General features: G+C 46.0%; 1 protein-coding gene and 2 long non-coding RNA genes across 4 annotated transcripts in view; all 3 read left to right on the forward strand.

Annotated features, from left to right (window-relative positions):
• The window catches only part of fa2h (fatty acid 2-hydroxylase), a 38,486-nt gene extending 29,341 nt beyond the window's left edge, over positions 1-9,145 (forward strand). Inside the window, exons 2-7 of the mRNA XM_060060220.1 lie at positions 1,391-1,531; positions 3,284-3,426; positions 4,761-4,861; positions 5,367-5,539; positions 6,652-6,904; positions 7,273-9,145. Of these exons, the coding sequence (XP_059916203.1) occupies positions 1,391-1,531; positions 3,284-3,426; positions 4,761-4,861; positions 5,367-5,539; positions 6,652-6,904; positions 7,273-7,340 (879 nt within the window). The 3' untranslated portion in view covers positions 7,341-9,145. The remainder of the gene's footprint in view (positions 1-1,390; positions 1,532-3,283; positions 3,427-4,760; positions 4,862-5,366; positions 5,540-6,651; positions 6,905-7,272) is intronic.
• A 2,138-nt stretch (positions 9,146-11,283) lies between these two features.
• Positions 11,284-12,398, forward strand: LOC132464056 (uncharacterized). Its single transcript, XR_009527177.1, has 2 exons — positions 11,284-11,510; positions 11,700-12,398. It is a non-coding gene; the product is annotated as an uncharacterized LOC132464056 (long non-coding RNA).
• Positions 12,399-15,077: 2,679 nt separating this feature from the next.
• Positions 15,078-18,251, forward strand: LOC132464055 (uncharacterized). Of its 2 annotated transcripts, none has more exons than XR_009527176.1 (5): positions 15,078-15,206; positions 15,728-15,796; positions 15,876-16,079; positions 16,505-16,593; positions 16,961-18,251. It is a non-coding gene; the product is annotated as an uncharacterized LOC132464055 (long non-coding RNA). The 2 variants fall into 2 exon arrangements; XR_009527175.1 differs by having other exon boundaries at positions 15,876-16,029.
• Positions 18,252-21,527: the final 3,276 nt, after the last annotated feature.

Genomic DNA, 21,527 nt, shown 5'->3' on the forward strand with positions numbered 1-21,527 from the left:
CCTGTGTAGTCGCAAAATATAAATGAAGATTGATTATTGACTAGTGTAATTATTGTTATCACTTTTTTTTTTTATTGTTGTGTATTAAAAATATATACATAATCATGATTTATAAAAACAAGAGACAATAAACTGAATTTGGGCTGCACTGCAAAAACTCAAAAATCTTGCCAAGTATATTTTTCTAATTTCTAGTCAAAATATCTCATCACACTTAATATAAGACAAAATCACCTAAAGAGCAAGATTTAAGTGATATAAAGGAGCTTGCTTTTAGACAGTGCATCTTGAATATTTTGTTAAGTGAAACTGTCTTGAAAACATCTTGTTTTGAGTCATATCTCGGGTTAAACAAGCTTTTTAGACATGTCATTAGGTTTTTAAGCTGCTGTGTTATTTGTAAAAGATTAATCGTCTCTTACATCAAATCTTTTACATCACAATACTAGTAAAATATAGCTAAAAATGAGTTTTCCCTGCTAATTTCAAGATCACTCTTAGGCTTCAATATAATGTCTTATTTCAAGAAATCTTCAAAGACAATTTTCACTTGTTCCATTGGCAGATACTTTTTCTTATTACAAAGCAAAAATATCTTGTATTAATATATTTTTTCTTATTTTTTTACTTTTTTTGCAGTGTGAATATGATGAATATGACATAATATTTAGAATTAGGTAGCCGTGTATGGTGAACCAACCGACAAAGTGTATAGTAAAAAGTGTACATTTACTTCCTGGGAAGGAATCTCTGCTTTGTACACTCTGTCCGCTACTGTTCACCTTCCTCGAGGAGCGGAACCTCCTGCTGACCGAGACGGTTGGTCCACCGCCCTGCTCCGCTAATGTGTAGGCTGTGCATTGTGACATGCCGTAAGTAACGCATGGAGGGAACGCACCCAGGCGCGAAGTTTGTGTTCAGTGAGCAGTGCGCACACATTCCGTGACACTGCCGTGCATGTCAGGGGAATGCATTGGATGGTTCAATCGTAGCTGTGTTTGATGGGTGCTTCAACTGTGAGTGTGTGTGTGAGTGTGTGAGTGTGTTTTTGTGTGTGTGTGTGTGTGTGTGTGTGTGTGTGTGTGTGTGTGTGTGTGTGTGTGTGTGTGTGTGTGTGTGTGTGTGTGTGTGTGTGTGTGTGTGTGTGGGGGGTGTATAAGCCAGTCGTACAACACATTAATGTGCCGATTTTTTTATTATAATCTCGACCATCAAACCAAATGGTCCAAACCTCCCTCTCCTTTGTTATTGAACCTTAAAAAAACTAGAGACTCAACCTTTAATCGTTTTGAAGTCGCTACTTCACCATCATGCTTGGTGCTAAGTTAAGGTCAACCACTTGTACCGCTTCCCGTTTCGACTAACACCTCTCTCTCTGCGTCTTCCTCAGACACTGAGAGAGAGAAGAACAACTCAGGGGACGACCGACGGCCACACACAGCAGGAGGAGAGAGAGGAAGAGAGAGAGGAGGGGAGAGAAGAGGGGGAGGAATCTCCATTCAGCCGCTACAGCACAGTGGACCTTGACAAGGTATGTGTGTGTGTGTGTGTGTGTGTGTGTGTGTGTGTGTGTGTGTGTGTGTGTGTGTGTGTGTGTGTGTGTGTGTGTGTGTGTGTGTGTGTGTGTGTGTGTGTGTGTGTGTGTGTGTTTACTTGTGTGTGTGTGTGTGTGTGTTTGTGTGTGTGTGTGTGTGTGTGTGTTTGTGAAAGGGTGTGCGTCTGTTTGCTCAAAACAGCAATGACCAGAGAGAGAGATAAGGTAGTGTAAGAGTCATAGGCTGATCGGCCCTTCACCCTGGTCTCTCAATGAAAAAGCACTTTGTTTACATCCCCTCTGAACAGACCATTACTCTAACAGAGAAGGTTTTTACCTACCTGATCACTTGAACATCACACATACAGCCCCCCCTCCCCCAACACACACACACACACACACACACACTCAGACACACGCAAACAAACACACACATGCACATTGTATGATGTATTTTATTGAATGAAAATGTGGCTAACAATATGCAACATGATGGCCAATCCTGATGAAAATAGTCGCTTAGAAACCGAGCAAGCATAGAGGATCAGGTGTATGATAAACATATAGGTCCTGGTTCCAGGCCACGCCGTCTTTGTCCTTCTGTCTTAGTCTGATCAGACCACACTGTTACCCAGTGACGGACACAACCAGTCAGTCTCGTTCACGTCGGCGTTGCCAGGAACCGGCGTTGGAGTCTCTTCAAATGTACACAAACCCCCTCCTAACGATGTTAACCCACCGTGTTTGGGGGGAGTTAGAAAACCCCCCTCAAACCATATATTTCTTCTTCTTCCATATCAGACCATGCATCGTGTTGATGCAGTTTGATATTGTGGGTGTGTGCTTAAAAATAAATATCGTATTTATTCAATGACATCATACCTTCAGTGACACATGACCGTGACACATGCACGCAGACACGTACACTCACACCACACAAACACTCCCCATGTTCCCTTACTTTAACTACTACCTTTTCTGCTCGTAAAACAAATGTAATCCAAGAAATGCTGAAGTACTAATCAGACAAGACAAACATGGTGCAAAACGACTTTCAGGTTTTTCTTATGCATTTGAACTGTGAGCTTCTCTCGTTTTGTATCTCATCTACATGTTAAACCACAACTCGCGGGACACGGTACCCCTCTGCCCTCTAATCCTACAGGGAGTTTATGGTGTTGTTCCTGAATCCTCAGACGCCAGCCTTCCGAGTTGCACTTTTGACGTCATTTCCGGTCTCGGAGCATTTATAGCGTTCCTGTTCGTCTTTGTGATTGTGTCATGAAATTAGCTAGCCGTTGTTTGTTGTTAGCTACATTAGCCTCTTTAGCAAACCAGCCCGAAAACAAACAACACAACTTTAAATTGTATTGCACGCACAGCAAGACCGTGCAATGCATAAATTGGTGACCGGAATAAAGTAGCAATCTAATAAAGTGTGTAAGAGCATTATCATGACCAACGTGGTACAGATACAAAGAAAATAAATCTCTTCACGGGGCGCAGCCATTTTTCTTTTTTTTTTGCGTCATCACTGCTCTCGGTCTACTCTCAGAATTCCGAGAGATGAAGACAAAAAGGGGACGTGCCTCCGAGAAATGCCGCGTCCGAGGATTCAGGAACACACTATTACTACAATGACTTCCTGTTTGTGTTATTGTTGTGCTGTTGCGCCATCTGCTGGTGGCCACTGTCACTTTGTATGTCGAATTTAGGCAATACTTAACTGAACTTTCTGCTGTGCGTCAGGACCTGGTGGACTGGGCCAAGCCTCTGGCCTGGCAGGTGGGCCACCTTGGGGAGCGGTACGATGCCTGGGTCCACCAGCCGGTCGACCGGCCCATCAGGCTGTTTGGGAACGCCTTCTTAGAGGCCAACACCAAGACCTCCTGGTGGGTCTGCTGTCTCTCTCACCTGGGGCCTCTCTCCATGTTGTCTGCTGTCTCTCTCCTGGTGTCTCTCTTCATGTTGTCTGCTGTCTCTCTTACCTGGGGCCTCTCTCCATGTTGTCTGCTGTCTCTCTCCTGGTGTCTCTCTCCATGTTGTCTGCTGTCTCTCTCCTGGTGTCCCTCTCCATGTTGTCGGCTGTCTCTCTTACCTGGGGCCTCTCTCCATGTTGTCTGCTGTCTCTCTCCTGGTGTCTCTCTCCATGTCGTCTGTTGTCTCTCTCCCCTCCACAGACACCCACGAGTGAATACACCTCAAACCGGAACAGTCAGAGAATGGTTGTTCAGTCAGAATCTTTTTAAATAAAAAATAGTATAGTGGAAACCCCCTGCCTGATACTGTCTGATACCAAGCCACGGTTCAGCTCAGCCGCAGTTTGAGCTGCTAGAGGAAAAAGTGACTTGCTATCCCAGGAATCCCTTTAAAAATAAAAATAAAAAAGCATAATAATTTAAGGTTACGGTAAAGAATACTTAATTTATGTATTAATTATGTTATAAGCGACAGTAGACTGATGACTATCTAACTCTTTTACGGAATACAGTTTAGGCCATGTTAACGTTAATTTGCAACATCATGTCTTATCATTTTCCTCTTTAACCTAAAATATCTCACTGGCGCGTCCACTCTGACTCCCACAAAAACCCTTTTGACCCTACTTTAGTTAAACACTAACTTGATACCATGGCCAATGTATCAATTGCAACTGATATATTTATGTATGTAAATAGACCACCAGGCAATGTGTGACACTCTCTCTCTCTCTCTCTCTCTCTCTCTCTCTCTCGCTGTCTCCTCTTTCTCGCTGTCTCCTCTCTCTCTCTCTCTCTCTCTCTCTCTCTCTCTCTCTCTCTCTCTCTCTCTCTCTCTCTCTCTCTCTCTCGCTGTCTCCACTCTCTCACTCTCTCTTTCTCTCTCTCTCTCTCTCTCTCTCTCTCTCGCTGTCTCCTCTCTCTCTATCTCTCTCTCTCTCTCTCGCTGTCTCCTCTCTCTCGCTGTCTCCTCTCTCTCTCTCTCTCTCTCTCTCTCTCTCTCTCTCTCTCTCTCGCTGTCTCTTCTCTCTCTCTCTCTCTCTCTCTCTCTCTCTCTCTCTCGCTGTCTCCTCTCTCTCGCTGTCTCCTCTCTCTCTCTCTCTCGCTGTCTCCTCTCTCTCGCTGTCTCCTCTCTCTCTCTCTCTCTCTCTCTCTCTCTCTGTCTGTCTCTGTCTCTGTCTCTGTCTCTCTCTCTCTCTCTCTCTCTCTCTCTCTCTCTCTCTCTCTCTCTCTCTTTCTCTCTGTAGGTACTGGGTCCCAGTGTTCTGGCTTCCCATTATATTTTATTTCAGCTGGCACTGCTTCGTCACGCTGGCCCAGGACAGCCCCCAGGTGTCCCTCACCCCAGGTAACGCATTAGTCAAGGAATGTGAAGAATAAATGAGCACCAGCAAGATCACCTATCATTGATAACAGAAAGAGAAAGAGAGAATATCTTACTATGTCTGCATAAACGCCCACGTCTCACATGTATTGTAGAGCAGAGGTCTTCAACAGGGGGTCTGCGACCCCTAGGGGGTCTGCAGAGGTACTGCAGGGGGGTCGCAAAAGTTTTGGTTGACTTTTTATATTCCCCCGCATTTTTTCCACAAATTGAAATGCCTTTAATTAACATGAATCCAACACACTAGCTGCGTTTACATGGACGTTTTTGATCAGATTTCTAATCGGAATAGATCTATTCCTATCATGTACTATATATATGGCATTTACAAAAGTGGAGTGGGGTCCAGGATAACTCCAAGGTTACGGATTTTGGTGGAGGGGGTAATGGTGGCGATACCATACATGCGCTTCCCTTTCTTCTCGTTCTGAATGTATGTTATGTTTGTGTCACGGTCATATCCTTCCAGATTTCTCGATTCCCGTCCACAAGTACATGTTCCCCCTGCTGTTCGCCCTGGGTTGGTTCCTCTGGTCCTTCCTGGAGTACAGCATCCACCGTTTCATCTTCCATATGACGCCGCCAGGGCACAACTACTACCTCATCACCATCCACTTCCTGCTGCACGGACAGCACCACAAGGTTGCACGGACAGCACCACACGCACGCACGCACGCACGCACGCACGCACGCACGCACGCACGCACGCACGCACGCACGCACGCACGCACGCACGCACGCACGCACGCACGCACGCACGCACGCACGCACGCACGCACGCACGCACGCACGCACGCACGCACGCACGCACGCACGCACGCACGCACGCACGCACGCACGCACGCACGCACGCACGCACGCACGCACGCACGCACGCACGCACGCACGCACGCACGCACGCACGCACGCACGCACGCACGCACGCACGCACGCACGCACGCACGCACGCACGCACGCACGCACGCACGCACGCACGCACGCACGCACGCACGCACGCACGCACGCACGCACGCACGCACGCAGGTAGGCACAAGTAAACACACACACACACACACACACACACACACACACACACACACACACACACACACACACACACACACAGGTAGGCACAAGTAAACACACACACACACACACACACACACACACACACACACACACACACACACACACAGGTAGGCACAAGTAAACACACACACACACACACACACACACACACACACACACACACAGGTAGGCACAAGTAAACACACACACACACACACACACACACACACACACACACACACACAGGTAGGCACAAGTAAACACACACACACACACACACACACACGCACACGCAGGTAGGCACGCGTAAACACACGCACACACACACACGCACGCACGCACGCACGCACGCACGCACGCACGCACGCACGCACGCACGCACGCACGCACGCACGCACGCACGCACAGGTAGGCATGCGTAAACACACACACACACACACACACACACACACACACACACAGGTAGGCATGCGTAAACACACACACACACGCACACATGCACACACACACACACACACACACACACACACACACACACACACACACACACATGCACACACACACACACACACGCATGTGCACACACTGTATTCTTTCCTTTGTCTGGTGTGCGTAACGCTGTATTCTTTCCTTTGGCTGGTGTGCGTAACGCTGTATTCTTTCCTTTGGCTGGTGTGCGTAACGCTGTATTCCTTCCCCTCCACCAGTCGCCGTACGACGGCTCCAGGCTGGTGTTCCCCCCCGGCCTGGCCGCCGTGGTAACGGGGGGTCTGTACATGGCCCTGCACGGCGTGCTTCCTGGCGTGCTGGGGGACTGCGTGTTCGTGGGGGGCCTCTGCGGCTACGTGGTGTACGACATGATCCACTACTACCTGCACTACGGCTCGCCCAAAAGGGGCTCGTACCTGTACAACATGAAGGCCTGGCACGTCAAGCACCACTTTGAGCACCAGAGAGCAGGTGGGGAGACCACACACAGTATACAAATATTATATATATATATATTTTTCTTTTTATACATATATATATATATAATAAATTATATTCTCTACGCCTGAAATATTTAATGAAGCCTATTTTCCCACTGTTGAGGAAGTTGCTCGTTAAAGGCCATTCAGGCTGCGGCCATGGAATGAATGACAGAATGAACCCTGGCACAAAAAACAAAGACGAGCAATTCCCACCACTAGCGTCACAAAGTAGAAAACAGGCAGATCGTAGAATGATCCACTCGTGCTGGTTGAGGATTGTGCACGTCTATCTGTCCGTCTCTCTGTTTGTCTGTTTGACCTTTCTCTTCCTCTCTTTTTTTCTAAAACTCGTGGCAGGTTTCGGAATTTCAACAACCTTCTGGGACCACCCCTTCAACACGGTCATCCCCAAGGAGAGATTTTAGAGCGACAGCCGCGGAATCCCGCTCCGGAACTCATCCGGACCGGGTGAATCCTGTTAGGGATGAACCCATGCCGCCAGCCCTAACCCTGACCGGCGCTCCGGACTCGGGAGCGGACCGGGTGACACCGGCCCTTGCCCTTCACCTGTATTTGTGTACGCAGGTCTAGGTTCAACAGTGAGAAGGAGGATCCTCTCTTTCTTATCCTTTCTTAGCTACAAGCAACCAAAGCCGGCTGCCGCCAAAAGTGGGACTTTTCCCTCCTATTATTTATCATCCCCCCCGCCCCTCTAGAGACCCCCCATCTCCCGGCGGCTGCCATGGCCATACTCAAACATACCCTTGTGTCTCATTGGCCCATGAATATCAATCTCCTTTGGTAAACCACCTCATAACATAATAATACCAAGTCTTCTTGCTTTACACAAAGGTACATATAAAGAGGCTACTGTTTCAAGTAAAGGTGGGAACATAGCTTGCTCAGATGCACATTCTAGTTTTCTAGGGTGCATGATTGTGTTTGTATGCAGAATAATGTGGAGAAAAGGTGGTGGGCGATGGGGGAAGATTGTGAATAAAATGACCGTTAAGGGAACTCAAATGGTAGAGAAAACAAGAAGCTCAACTATGAGGGTGTGAGAGATGGGAAGAGAAACCGAAACAGAACCCATTATTTGGTTGTCTATACTATTCAGCCAGGGTTCTGTATTTATCAATCGAAAAAGCGGAGCCTTTCCTTACTGCACGCCGAGAAAAAATGATCTGAACTGCTTTGCACAATTTTGCACGGAATTACCGTCCTAGTCTCTCCTCAACACACCTTATTTTGACGGATGTTTTTTCATGTCAATGACCGTAAATTGAAGAAAAATCTAATATTTGGTTTAATATATTGTGATTTTATACAATTTCCTAATCTTGAAAGAAATCATGTTAGGAGGGTCTGATGTCTGGAACAGCATATAAGGGTCACCTAATGTGGCACTCACACCAATGTCAGTTTGTAAAATGTGATGTTCAGAAGACGAGATGCAATTCCTTTTCAATTAAATTTTTACATTCAATGTCTTTACAGTGTTGTGTATCTGACGTGTAGGTGGGGGACATAGTCCCCAATGTGAGGGACGGATGGAGAGAGTGGGGAGGGTCAAATTCGAAGAAGCTAAAGAAAAAATAGATGGTTGAGGACACAGTGGAAGGAGAGAATGAAAGAGTGTGTGGATGCATGGATGGATGGATGCATTCATGGTTTAAAGGGGGGGGGGGGGGTGAAGCCATCTTGGAACTCCTGTTGTGGGAATCTAAGGTCTATATCTCATGGTTCAGGAAAGAAATTCCCGAAATCCTATTGGCTACTTTTGGGCGGTGAACTCTTCCCTGTAATAGGGTTTTAAGGTTGTCCTGGAGGTTCCCACAGGCTGTCGATTGGCTCAGGCATCTGACCGGACAGCAGGAGGTTCTGATTGGCTGATCCTCGGACACTCCCACGATTTTGGTTGACGATGGTTGGACAACACTAAGATAAACACACCTTTCAGGCCTTCTCATTCTAGAAACCTCAATCTGCACTGTTCCTTTGCTACGGCTGTAGTTTTTTTTTAATGTATTTATGAATGTATGAAATTAATATGAACTATAAGAATACCATGTATAAACTTCTAGAATGATTCTAGAACGTGAACTATTTGGTGCGCTTAACTATGCAGGATAAATGATATTTTCTAAAATTGTTTACCAAAATACATATGAACTCAATGTATATATGCTATTGATGATTTATTTAAATAAATGGATATTTCTCACCTGTATTTCGATGTGTTTGCTTTTTCGGAAAAATAAATACTATATTGAGACATATTTTTATTTACTAGGATACTTAGCAAAGCTGAACATAAAACACTCATTAATGAATGAATGAAATCAAAATAAAAAAAACGTGAGGTAAACCACTATCAAACATCTGTCCTGTCTGTTCACAATTTGCACAAGGTCATCCTTAACACACAGACAGGGCTGGCCGGTCAGCAGGACCTATGGGTGCGGCCTCGAGGCTCAGGGTACGTTCCCTTTGACCGGGTGCAGGCTGTAGAGAAGTGCATGTTGTGCTTGTTGTTCCTTCACCTGTGCACCTGGCCAGATGCAGAATTTTAAGAACAGGGGTGTGAAGTGTGTTTCTTCTTTCTTTCTTTCTTAATTTTTTACATCAATGCAGAAAATGAGGGAGGGCGTTTTAAAATTTAAAATTTGAAATTATTTTTTTTGAGGACTACCAGTACCCACCACAAGGTAACGCGCCTATATTGCCTCTGCCTATAAAACCGGCCCTGGCTTTCCACCACTGTTCCCGTGTAGCCTACTCTTCGAAGTAACAATAGTTATATTGTTGATTGGTTTATTATTTAGGATACATTTTTGGTTGACTTAACAAGTATATTCACAGCAGCCTTTTCGAAAAAAAAGTGGAAGTGCGTGGGACCGCCATCCAGATATTGAAGTTTGCATTTCGCAATGATCGGCCGATTGTGATCTCGCGAGATCATTATGGTCTCACGACGCTAGCGATTCGTGCGCAACAACGTCAGAAGAGACAAACATAGCTTTAATCTCACTATGTCCTTGATGCAAGCCGTATTAAGATGGTAATATCATTACAATGCACGAAATAATTCCTTCGAATTCTGTCGTGTATTTCGTCTTCTTGTTTCTTCTTGTTTGTATTGTCCCACCGTGCATTATCGATGCCGACCTGGGTACAAAATGGGATCGTGAACACTTTCCAACTTGTTCATGTTATTGGGATGGACAAATGCTGTGAATACTTGAAAGAAAAATTATGCATCCTGTCCACCGTAATCGCTAACGTCACCAGCCTCCACTTGTTCGGACAAACTGTGTGTTGGCTTTATTATCACTTCTGTAAATAAGTAACAACAAAACCTGTGGTCGAATTTATCCCATCCCTCCAAGTCAAGGTAGTTGGTGCGCATTTGTGAATGCGCGTGTATACACACTTGTTTGTACGTGTATATCCCAGCAGCAGGGTAGGTACTAGGCACTATAGGCAGCCCTTATAGGTCCATTGTAGGCAGGCAGTCATATCCCTCCATGCAAACGTACAGACCATCTGAAGGCAGACGGCAAGACAGGCAAGAAGGCAGACATGCAAATAAGAGGAACTGAAGGGGAACAGCCTTCCCATTCTGGACTTGTGTGGTTGTGTATGTCAAGGTTAGGTATACCTATTTACAAAGAATATATATCTCAATGGTGTCAAAACAGTGCCATACGTGTTTGGAGTTTGCAGAAAGTTTTTGGGTGGTAGTGTTCGATTAAACTATTTATGAAAAGGTTTCTGCAAAAAAATAATGTCTGAATTTAATATACTTCATATTGGTGTACAGTCATACTGCATTGCAGCCATAAAATGTGTGTGCGTGCGTGTGTGCGTGTGTGTGTGTGTGTGTGTTTGGTTTTAATGGGCAGGTCAATGTGGGCCCCATGGTGGCCGGGTCGTGGAGCTAATAAGAGCCCCCCGTATTATGACTGCGGTCAAGTGAGCCGCCATTCGTTCATCCGCGGTTAAACCAGCCGCCACACAAAATCTTTGTGCGCCTTTACTCTAAACAGCCTTTGGGTGGTATCTCGCAACGTTTTCAAAATAAAACCCTTCACCTACGTGTGTAGATAATTATAGAACGCTAGCTGTCTTACGGCGGCGTCTAGAATGTCCGAAACTAGACATAGACCTACTCGCGCTCACACATGTGCTCGCTGTTGCCTCGTGGTTGCTATGACTACAGCCAGAGCTACAGCACAAAACAGCCAATCACAACTGTCCGACGTACAGCCAATCACAATGTACGCCCATTCAAGCGTACAGCCAATGATATTGTGTAACGTAATCAGCAGACGACGGACCCCGAGCCGATCTGGTAGCCGAGCCAATATGGTACTTACACCGTCTCTCGTCTCGAGCTTCTCGCTCACAACCAATCACGTTCTTCTGGAGGTCACTAGTTCTTAATTGATTTCAGCTGCGTCTCCCCCGCCTCTCCTCATAAAGCGCCCCCACCGTGACGGATGTTAATCGTTTATTTTGCGTTGGATTGCGTGGGCTGAACAATCCGGACATCGTGGCCACCGACGTGGACCCCCGCCACCGGGACTCACGCAGTGAGTAACGCGGGGTACTTCCTTCATGAGCACGCACATGTTGCACCCTTCCTGTCTCTGTTCTCGCCCCTCTATTGTACATGTTTTACCGCTGGAGGTTAATGTGGATTTGCTGATGGAAGTGTTAGTTTGTGTTGAGTGGTTTATCTATGGGATCGACTGACTAACTAACGCTGCGGACCGCTACAGCACCGACCACCACACTGGGAAGTGTCCTCTGCTCACAGTGGAAGCAGCATGGAAGAACTGCAGCAACTCTGATGGAAACGAGGACCTCCACGCTGTTGAACACAAACTGTTCTAGGCCTACTACAAACCGAGGCGGTCCCACTCGGTTAAAGATCTCGTGGTCAATGCGGCAGACCGCTGGACCTGGACGTCACCTTCTGCAGATACTTCGCTGCCCTCAGGAATCCACGGATAACTTGAAACATGTCCGACTCCACATGTCCGAAAAATCCAGAATGGAAACTCGTGGAAGGAAGAAAGGGGGCTGTTTTTGCTCAAACCATAACCCCACTGAGCCCTTCTGTGGAAACCTGTCTGACTGACCCTACTGACTGGGGGCCTATTGATGTGTGTTTGGTTGGTCTGGTAGGTTTGCTGCTTGTGATCTGCAAGGTGGTCCTGGGTTAGATGCGGTGTCTGACTTGCACACCACTCTCCCAATTCTATTCTCTTTACTACTTTTCTACTTTCAATACACTTGCTGCTGCTGCTGTTGACCGCTGGTGGTGCAATGTGGTTTTTATTCGCGTATGTTCTGTGGACTTTGCATTTGTATTTTAATGAACATGTTTACTGCCTGTTAGACCTCGGATTGGCAAACCTAAACTCCTTCACTGGCAAAATGTAGATGCAAATTAAATGCCAAAATTAACATTTCAATATTCGTTTTGCGTAATTCACCAATAGCTTCGGAACTCGAAGGACCTCGTATATAATTTGCTCTTCAAAGATGCGGTCAGGCGCCCCTCCGTTATATAACGTTTTCTGCCCGGTACGAAATAGAGCGACCAATAGCAACCCGTTTAGGCTATCTAATGTGAGGTTGGCTATACGCAACAACATGTAGAGGTGTTTCAAAAACAAAGATGGAAGTTGGGGAACTAAAGACTGTATATGCTCACTAAAAGAACGAACGACTACTACTCAAAGATTTTGAGGAATATGTATTTCTGCATCACCCGTTCCAATGCTATGATTAGTCGAGGCCTATCCAATAGCATAGCATCGACCCATTTTAGATCGTGCCCTTTAGACACGCCCCTTGGAAATTGAACAACGCACTTCAACGCAGAGGATCCAGAACGATTTCATAACGAGTCCATTGGGAGATATCGAGGAACATGAACATCACCAATGAAGGAGAGTAACGTTTCCACTTGCTATAGGAATTTAGTGAAGCACTAAATAGTTAATAATAATAATAATGATAAAATGTGGTCACCATTTATTGACTTTTTGGGTAAGACTTGCTTTACTAATATAACCGCGTTAAAACCGCATTCATTTACTTTTCTTGTGTAGTTTCCCACTATTCATTAAATGTTTTATAGAAGTAAAAAAGTAATCAATAGAACTATACACATTTGTACAACAATTAATCATTATACAGGATTTGAACATTTTCTATTCGAGCTCATGCTTCATAATATTTCCAAGGATTGCAGAGTACCAAATGATTTATGAACAGTTGTTTTTGTTCAGGAGCGGATTGTACTCCCAGAGGCTTCAACAGAGCGGGTCTGGAGCTGGGAGCTGCAGGTGGATGTTGGCCAGGAGCCGTTCAGTCCTACAGGAACAGACGGGTGAGCCGTGGAACTGCACATCCTATAAACTCCTCCTTGGCGTGGTCAAACGGTTCAGAATAAAACTGGAATTCAGTCATTGGTTGTGATTGGCTTGTTAGCCAAGCGTTCTCAGCCACTAGGACTAGTGTCCTTATGAAGATTAGATGTGTGGCTGGGTTTGGGAGTTTATAGGAAATTATACTTCTCAAGAACGCACAGAATGGGAGAAGATAAGCTATTGACATCTGAGTGAGCGAGGAGAAAAAAATCTCCAGTGTTTAAATAGATTTTGTCTTGTTTCAGTAGAGGTGATGGAGGCGGTCGTCTGGAGGTGTTCGTCTGGAGGTCCGTGGCGGTCGTCTGGAGGTGCTCGCCGTGAGGTCCATGGCGGTCGTCTGGAGGCGCTCGCTGCAGGTGGAGGGAAGGCCGGGAGCCGTGCAGCCCAACGGATGCAGAACGGTGAGACACGGAACTTCACAGCTGCACATTTTTTTTAGGATTGGTGAATTGTTTAGAATTAAAACTTTGACATGGAGCCACAGCAACTCTGAGGTGTTCTGAAAAATGTCAGATGCATTCTCAGCCACTAGGACCAGCTCCAGGATGTAGGCTAGGTGTGTGTGGCTGGCTGTTGGGTTAAATAATACCTCACTCAAGGCTGCACAGTAGGGCATCAGGGAGATCTGTGGGAGCTAAAGCAGAGGAGTTGATTATCTGCATCATGTACGGGGAGAAATGTGCAGTGTGCAAATGGAACGTGTCATTCGCCTTTCAGAAGGACTGAGGCGGAGGTCCTGGAGGCAGAGGCCAGCCTGGAGGCGGCGGTGGCCTGGAGGTCCTGGAAGAGTCCAACCTGGAAGGGGCGGCATGGAGGGCCAGGTGGCGGCTCCTCATCCAGTAAAGTTAAACTCATCTTCAGTGCATCCATGATGAAAGGGGAGAAATGTTCCAGTGTGCAACTGGAACTTGTGTCTCACATTTCAGAAGGGCCTGGAGGCGGCCAACCTGGAAGGCCTGGAGACGGCGGCGGGCCTGGAGGTGGAGGCCAACCTGGAGGCCCTGGAGTCGGTGGGCCTGGAGGCGGCGGTTGGGTCCAACCTGGAGGGCCTGGAGGCGGTGGTTGGGACCAACCTGGAGGTCCCGGCGGTGGCGTCCACCTGGCGGCGGTCAGCCTGGAGGGCCCGGCGGCGGCGACGTCCTGGAGGGCCCGGCGGCGGCGACGTCCTGGAGGGCCCGGCGGTGGCGACGTCCTGGAGGGCCCGGCGGCGGCGGCGACGTCCTGGAGGGCCCGGCGGCGGCGGCGACGTCCTGGAGGGCCCGGCGGCGGCGGCGACGTCCTGGAGGGCCCGGCGGCGGCGGCGACGTCCTGGAGGGCCCGGCGGCGGCGGCGACGTCCTGGAGGGCCCGGCGGCGGCGGCGGCGACGTCCTGGAGGGCCCGGCGGCGGCGGCGGCGACGTCCTGGAGGGCCCGGCGGCGGCGGCGGCGACGTCCTGGAGGGCCCGGCGGCGGCGGCGGCGACGTCCTGGAGGGCCCGGCGGCGGCGGCGACGTCCTGGAGGGCCCGGCGGCGGCGGCGACGTCCTGGAGGGCCCGGTGGCGGAGGCGTCCTGGAGGGCCCGGCGGCGTCCTGGAGGGCTCCTCATCCAGTAAAGCTAAACTCTTCTCCAGTGCATCATGAACGGGGAGGAATGTCCGGGGTGCAAATAGAACGCGTGTCTCATTTCAGAAGAAATGAGGCGACGTTGCGGAGGTCCAGGCGGTTGGCCCGGTGGAGGTCCAGGCGGTTGGCCCGGTGGAGGTCCTGGAGGAGACGGTCCCGGCGGTGGAGGACGGCTGGGGGATCCGGCGGTGGAGGTCCGAAGGCGGCTCGTGATTAGACCAACCAGCTCCTCATCCATGGAAGGTAAGCTCTTCAATCTGATCAATTTGATCAAAGAGCGCAGCCATGAACTGGTGGTATCGCCATGTGGGGACTAAACTCTAATGTTTAACTCAAGTAACTGCAGTGTTTCCCCCAGCACTGTGTGGTTAAGGCCGTCTTAACAGTAGGGCCCCGCCTTGACTACCAATGTAGAAAAATTCTATATAAAAAATAATTATGCAATAACAAAGTGCAAAACTCGTAGGGAAAGAAAACATACATTCCTCAAGTACAAAAAATATAGATAAATAATTTGTCTGTAATACTGTATACTGTTCAAAACAATAGTCGTGCCATAAAGCATTTTGAATGCAATTGAAAAGGCGGTTGTATGTATTATTGCGAACTGAAACCCTCACCGAAGACCCCCCCCCCCCCCCCCCCACCAACTTGACTAAGACATTGTCTGGGGGAAACACTGAACCGGGTTGTATCACTTAGTAGTGAGTACACTAGGGTAGCTGGGTCATCTCCAAATGGTAACTGAGTGTTTGCTCCAGCAGGATTGAAGGAGTCACTGGGGATGAAGATCACTGCTCAGGGGCTGACGACCACTCATCTTTCCGGAGAAGGTACATAAATCTACAGCTGATGTGATTAAAGTTCTGCAGTTCAGATCCGCTGATAAATTGTCCCATACCGTATCCACAGCGTCCTCATGGTGCAGGCGGTCAAACCTCCACCTCTTTGAAGAGACCAAGCAGCTTGATGACTGACTGGTTCTTTATACTCAAGACCTCGTCCCGGAGAAGAGGACGGACCTAAGGCCCGCAGCGCAGCCGACTAGAGACTCCATGTGGAACCGGTAAGATACTGGATTGACCATCTTGAAGACATTTTCATTTATTCAACAAGGTTAGTTTTGTTTGGCGGGTATGTTGCTTTGATACTAGGGGCTTCTTCTGTAACAAACTTTCTAGAGAATAAGATCTGACTTCAGCCAGTCAGCGGGATGTCCTTGAACAAGAGCCAATGGCTGAAGGTGCTCAAACGCATTCTTTTGACTCGCTCCTCTACTATTGCTGTAATCAAGCTGGATGGCTATTTTGCTCCTTCTACTGACAAAATCAAGTCTGCCACCTGGTGGCTGATGAGGGCGTAGCAACTCGGGTACATTGGAAACATGATAAGAAGAGCCTGTTTTTGATGGTTGGATCGTACACCTAAATGTTTTTACATCAAAATATCGCCGAACCCCATGTTGGACAATGCTTGTTTTCATCCTTTCTATGTTTAGCTTTGATTTATCCTTACCTTTTCTTGTGACCCATTCCCCTTAGGTTCAATTAAGTTGACCTCTCCTTCAGGCGACTTAAAGGGAGACCAGATGTGCGGCAGCTGGGTGTCATGGTGCAGAGACCCAACGCTGGTAAATATTTACTTCCTCCTTGAACAGACCTAACGCGTCAAACGGCAATTATATAATCCCTCCTGATCTTTATAAAGGTCTGAAGAAAAGTCTTTTCTGTGAACATCTCCACTGACTAGTGTGCTCTTAATTAAATTAAAGTTAATTAAATGCAGTAACTCCAATGCACCTGGAGGCTCGTATTGAATTTTTTTGAAACCTGGTTCTCCAGCACTAGGACTGTTGAGGTAAATAAATGCTTGTTTTTTCACTAATTTAAGTCTATGAAATCAAATGCTGATTGAGACCAGATGGGGCTGTTCCTGCATTATAGACATTTGATTGCCCTTGACACTGATTCTACTTTTTGCATCAATTTACTTCACAGTACTGAACTACACCAGTGTGTCCTCCCATAAACCCTGAGGATCCCTGGATGGCTACACCAGCACATTAATCCACACCCAACATCAACACACAGTGCACACTCTATAGAGCTCGTAAGTCCGCCCCTTGCGGCGGGACCTCGTGAGATCGTAAGTTATGACTGGGTTTCAATGGAGAGAAAGTAATTATTTTCTCCATTTTATGTTGCACCACATTTTGGGGGAAGAATGTTTGAATCAATCTTTGTCATTTATTTCTGTACTCCATATCTGTAATCCCAGCTGTTGTATTTTAACACGGTAGCTGGGAACCCTCTTTATAGGGAGCGACTAGAGGGACGAGGCTGGAAGCAAACCTGAGCCTGGATCTTAACCTTCTTTCTAAACCTAATGCCGCAATTTAAACGCAAATAAAGTGAGGCCTAAAGTAACTTGACTCTCTTACCTAAACTTGCTTGCCTAAACTCGCTTGTCTAAACTCGCCTGCATAAAACCTAAACTCGCTTGCATAAAACCTGAACTTGCTTGGCTAAACTCACGTCGCTTGCCTAATACCTGAACTTGCTTGCCTAAACTCGCTTGCCTAATACCTGAACTCGCTTGCCTAAACTCGCTTGCCTAAACTCGCTTGCCTAAACTCGCTTGCCTAAACTCGCTTGCCTAAAACCTAAACTCGCTTGCATAAAACCTAAACTCGCTTAGCTTGACTCGCTTGCCTGTACTCGCTTGGCTAAACTCGCATGCCTAATACCTGAAGTCGCTTGCCTGAAGTCGCATGCCTAATACCTGAAGTCGCTTGCCTAAAACCTAAACTTGCTTGTCCAAACACGTTACACAAAGTTAACCATCCATAATCTTTAACCCAAACCAGACTTGTCCCTGGGTCGCTCCACTTTAATTTAGAAATTTCTTCTTTTACCTCATCTGCGTTTTGAGTTGTCCCGTGAGCTCCAGGCTCTCTGTGGGCCTGTCAACGTCTCTTTAGCAAAAGGTTGGAGAGTGAAATTCATTTTTGTGCCATTTTCATGTGTTCCTGAGTATTTCAGACCTGTGGTGTTTCACATGAGACCTTAATGGGAACTTTTATTTTTCTTCCTGCATACGTAATGCCTACATTAGTAGGGTGATCACTGTTGATCCCAATATTGATCATTAACCACCTCATTCTTTGGGATTACAAATCATGTAATTTATGAGCATATTTGCAAATGCCTCCAAATATCAGATTGTGTAAAAACGAATGAAATGTAACCTGCTTGATTTAAAGAAAATAAAACATCCAAATATTATAAACCTGTTTTGTGTTGCTCTCTTACCATGCGGAAATGAGCAGATGGATATGTTTAGCTCTGATTTGCTGCCTCCTTTTGGTGTGGTGCTGGGATTTGTTTAATATACTATTATCATTTCCAGGATAAGTTAATAACCTAGTATAGCCTACCCGGAAAAGAAGGGATATGATGGCCAGGGCAGGCTGTTTCGGTGTAAGTGAAATCCGCGAGCTGCTGATCATGTGAGAGAAGGTTATGTAGTCACATTAAAAAATACCTTGAAAGATGGTAGGCTTACGATCTACGAGAGACACAGAGGAACTTTCCTTATGAGGCTTTTGTCGGGATAAAAAACAAGTGCTCAGCAAATTGAACAATAAGTTGAAGTTTTTGCACTTGTAAATAGTTAATTTCGTTTGTAGCCTTTACTCAGACGTGAGCTCATTCTTGCATGCGGGTGTCCGGCTTGGCAGTGTAAAAAGGCCTATACATCATCCTCCTGCCCAACAATATGGGCAGGATCTAGACCAAGCTCTCCTAATCGGGTCAGCAATAGCCGGGTTTCAATGCCCAGAATCTGAGTTTGAATGCTACTGAATTAATGGAATGTTGCATTTTTTGTTTTACATCATAGATTCTAAATTGCGCGCCAATCAATGAAACCTTATGCGGAATCAGATAGTCGTTCGAAGCGCTCCAAAGAAATTTACGATGGCTTGCAAGATCCATCGTGAGAATGATCGTACGAGCATCGTTATCGGGAAACGGAGCCCTGATGCCCATGATCCTCTGTTGGTGCTTACATTGATAGATAGATTTTGGCTCTTATTATGAATATTCATGACATGCAAACATCTCGCCTCTGCTAGGCTAACGGCACTGTCCGTAACACACGCACGCACAAACACAGGACAGGAACACACACGGCCACGGTGGAGAGGTCGTCTCTCTTATGACGTCACAATGAGCTGCATGACGTTGGAATTTTTTTCGAAGAATCTTTAACGTTTGCATGTCTACTGTTGCACACATATTGAAAAACGCTTCTGAACAAAAGACATCGCTCGACGATTTCCGTCTGATTATTAATAAGCTTATATTGTCTGTGTTGTTTCTGCAAGGAACGAACGGAAAACAAAGGTATGTTACGGTCACTTAACGAAAAAAAATTAAATGATTTACTAGGGAACGGGCTGTTAAATAGGATTCATTTGTTGAGTTTATAGGCTCTGTCGTATGTGTGCGATCGTTTATCTGACGCATCGTTTCATAACGCGGCCCTCAAGTCGGACAAGTCGTTTTATTTTTCCCATCACATTTAATCGGTCACCATAATGCAAAATTGCATTATGTCAGCACTTTGAAGTGGGCTATAGACCGAATTTCACATAAGTTCAGGCACTGACTGATATGACATACTAACTGTTGTACCGACTACTTGTACACAAGGAACCATTAGATTTTACTGTATCGATTTAGAGAAAATGTCATTTGAAAAACGTACACATGCATATTATCGCCTTTGCAAAATTGCATTATGTCAGCAAGTGGGCTATAGACCGAATTTCACATAAGTTCAGGCACTGACTGATATGACCATATTAACCCGTGTGCTGACGACTTGTACACAAGGAACCATGTTATTTTACTGTATAGATTTTGAGAAAATGTCATTTGAAAAACGTACACATGCATATTCTCGCCTTTGCAAATTGCATTATGTCAGCAATTTGAAGTGGGCTATAGACCGAATGTCACATAAGTTCAGGCACTGACTGATATGACCATACTAACTGTTGTACTGACTACTTGACCACAAGGAACCATTTGATTTTACTGTATAGATTTTGAGAAAATGTCATTTGAAAAACGTACACATGCATATTCTGCTGGCCAATGGAGTCGAAGGTCCGCACTGGCGGCCAACTTGCCACGGTCAGCTGCTCACCCATAAGACTGTGTTGACTTGGTAGTGGTTGCCTACATCTACTTTTTAAATAACCTTAAAGGCACCCAGTGCAACTTTATGTAAACATTCAATGAAAAATAAACATTCAATTTCTAGTCTTTTTTTACATAGTAAGTTTCAATAACTCCATACCATTACATATCGACATTCAAGGAGCAAAGATGAGACGTCGTTGTGTGGTGAGAACTGATAGAAAATCGTAAACAACAATCGCCGGTGGGGAGAAGCCATTTTTCCATTGACTGGAAGCCTGCTTTATTTATTGTAGGTTACAACAAATAAAGAAAATGGCGGCATTGTTGTCGTTATCGATTTTGTATCAGTTCTCACCACACAACGACGTCTCATCTTTGCTGCTTAAATGTCGGTATGTAATGGTATGGAGTTATTGAAACTTACTACGTGTAAAAAAGACTAGAAATTGAATGTTTATTTTTAAGCCTCGTAAGTTGCACTGGGTGCCTTTAACCACCTTGCTACATTTTCAAACGGTTTGTTTTGTTATAAACGTCAGAGATGTAGTTACGGCACTGCATACTTGATACTGATGAATAATTAGATTCTAAACAAATTGAAATGTTCTAAAATTGGTACAATATTATAACCACGCTAATAAGGTTTGTAAGAAACCCAACCGTTGGTAAAACGGTTGAAAATGTAGCAAGTTATGGTTATTTATAAAGTACATGTACCACTACCAACACAATGTTATGGGTGAGCAGCTGACTGGCAAGATGTCCGCAAGTGCGGACATTCTAGACGCCGCCAGCTAGTGTTCTATATATCTACACACGTAGGTGAAAGGTTTTATTTTGAAAACGTTGCGAGATACCACCCAAAGGCTGTTTAGAGTAAAGGCGCACGAAGATTTTGTGTGACGGCTGGCTTAACCGCGGATGAACGAATGGCGGCTCACTTGACCGCAGTGTATTATGTGAGGTAAAGCGCCGGTCGTATGGACGGCACCAGAGTCCCTGGCAAGTTACATGTACTCAAACACACATCGCTACTATGATCTATCTAATCTGAAGTAGGGGAAAACTGGCATGCAACACATTGTCCTATTGGCATATCAGACATACAACGATCATATTAAATATTAGGTATGCATGTATTAGGAGACATCTGTACTGCCCCCTGGTGGTCAGAAATCAATGGGCTACCTTGTTTTTGTATAGAAATATAGTTCGTTGCATAGAAATATTGTTGGTTATATTATTCGTTATATTATATTATATATCGTTATATGATTTGTTATACGTTGTATGATCGTATAGCTGATTGATTGTAGAAAGGCACTGTTATAAGACATGCTGTTGAGTGTCAGGT

The sequence above is a fragment of the Gadus macrocephalus genome, chromosome 9 (assembly GCF_031168955.1).
Source record: "Gadus macrocephalus chromosome 9, ASM3116895v1".
NCBI lineage: Eukaryota > Metazoa > Chordata > Actinopteri > Gadiformes > Gadidae > Gadus > Gadus macrocephalus.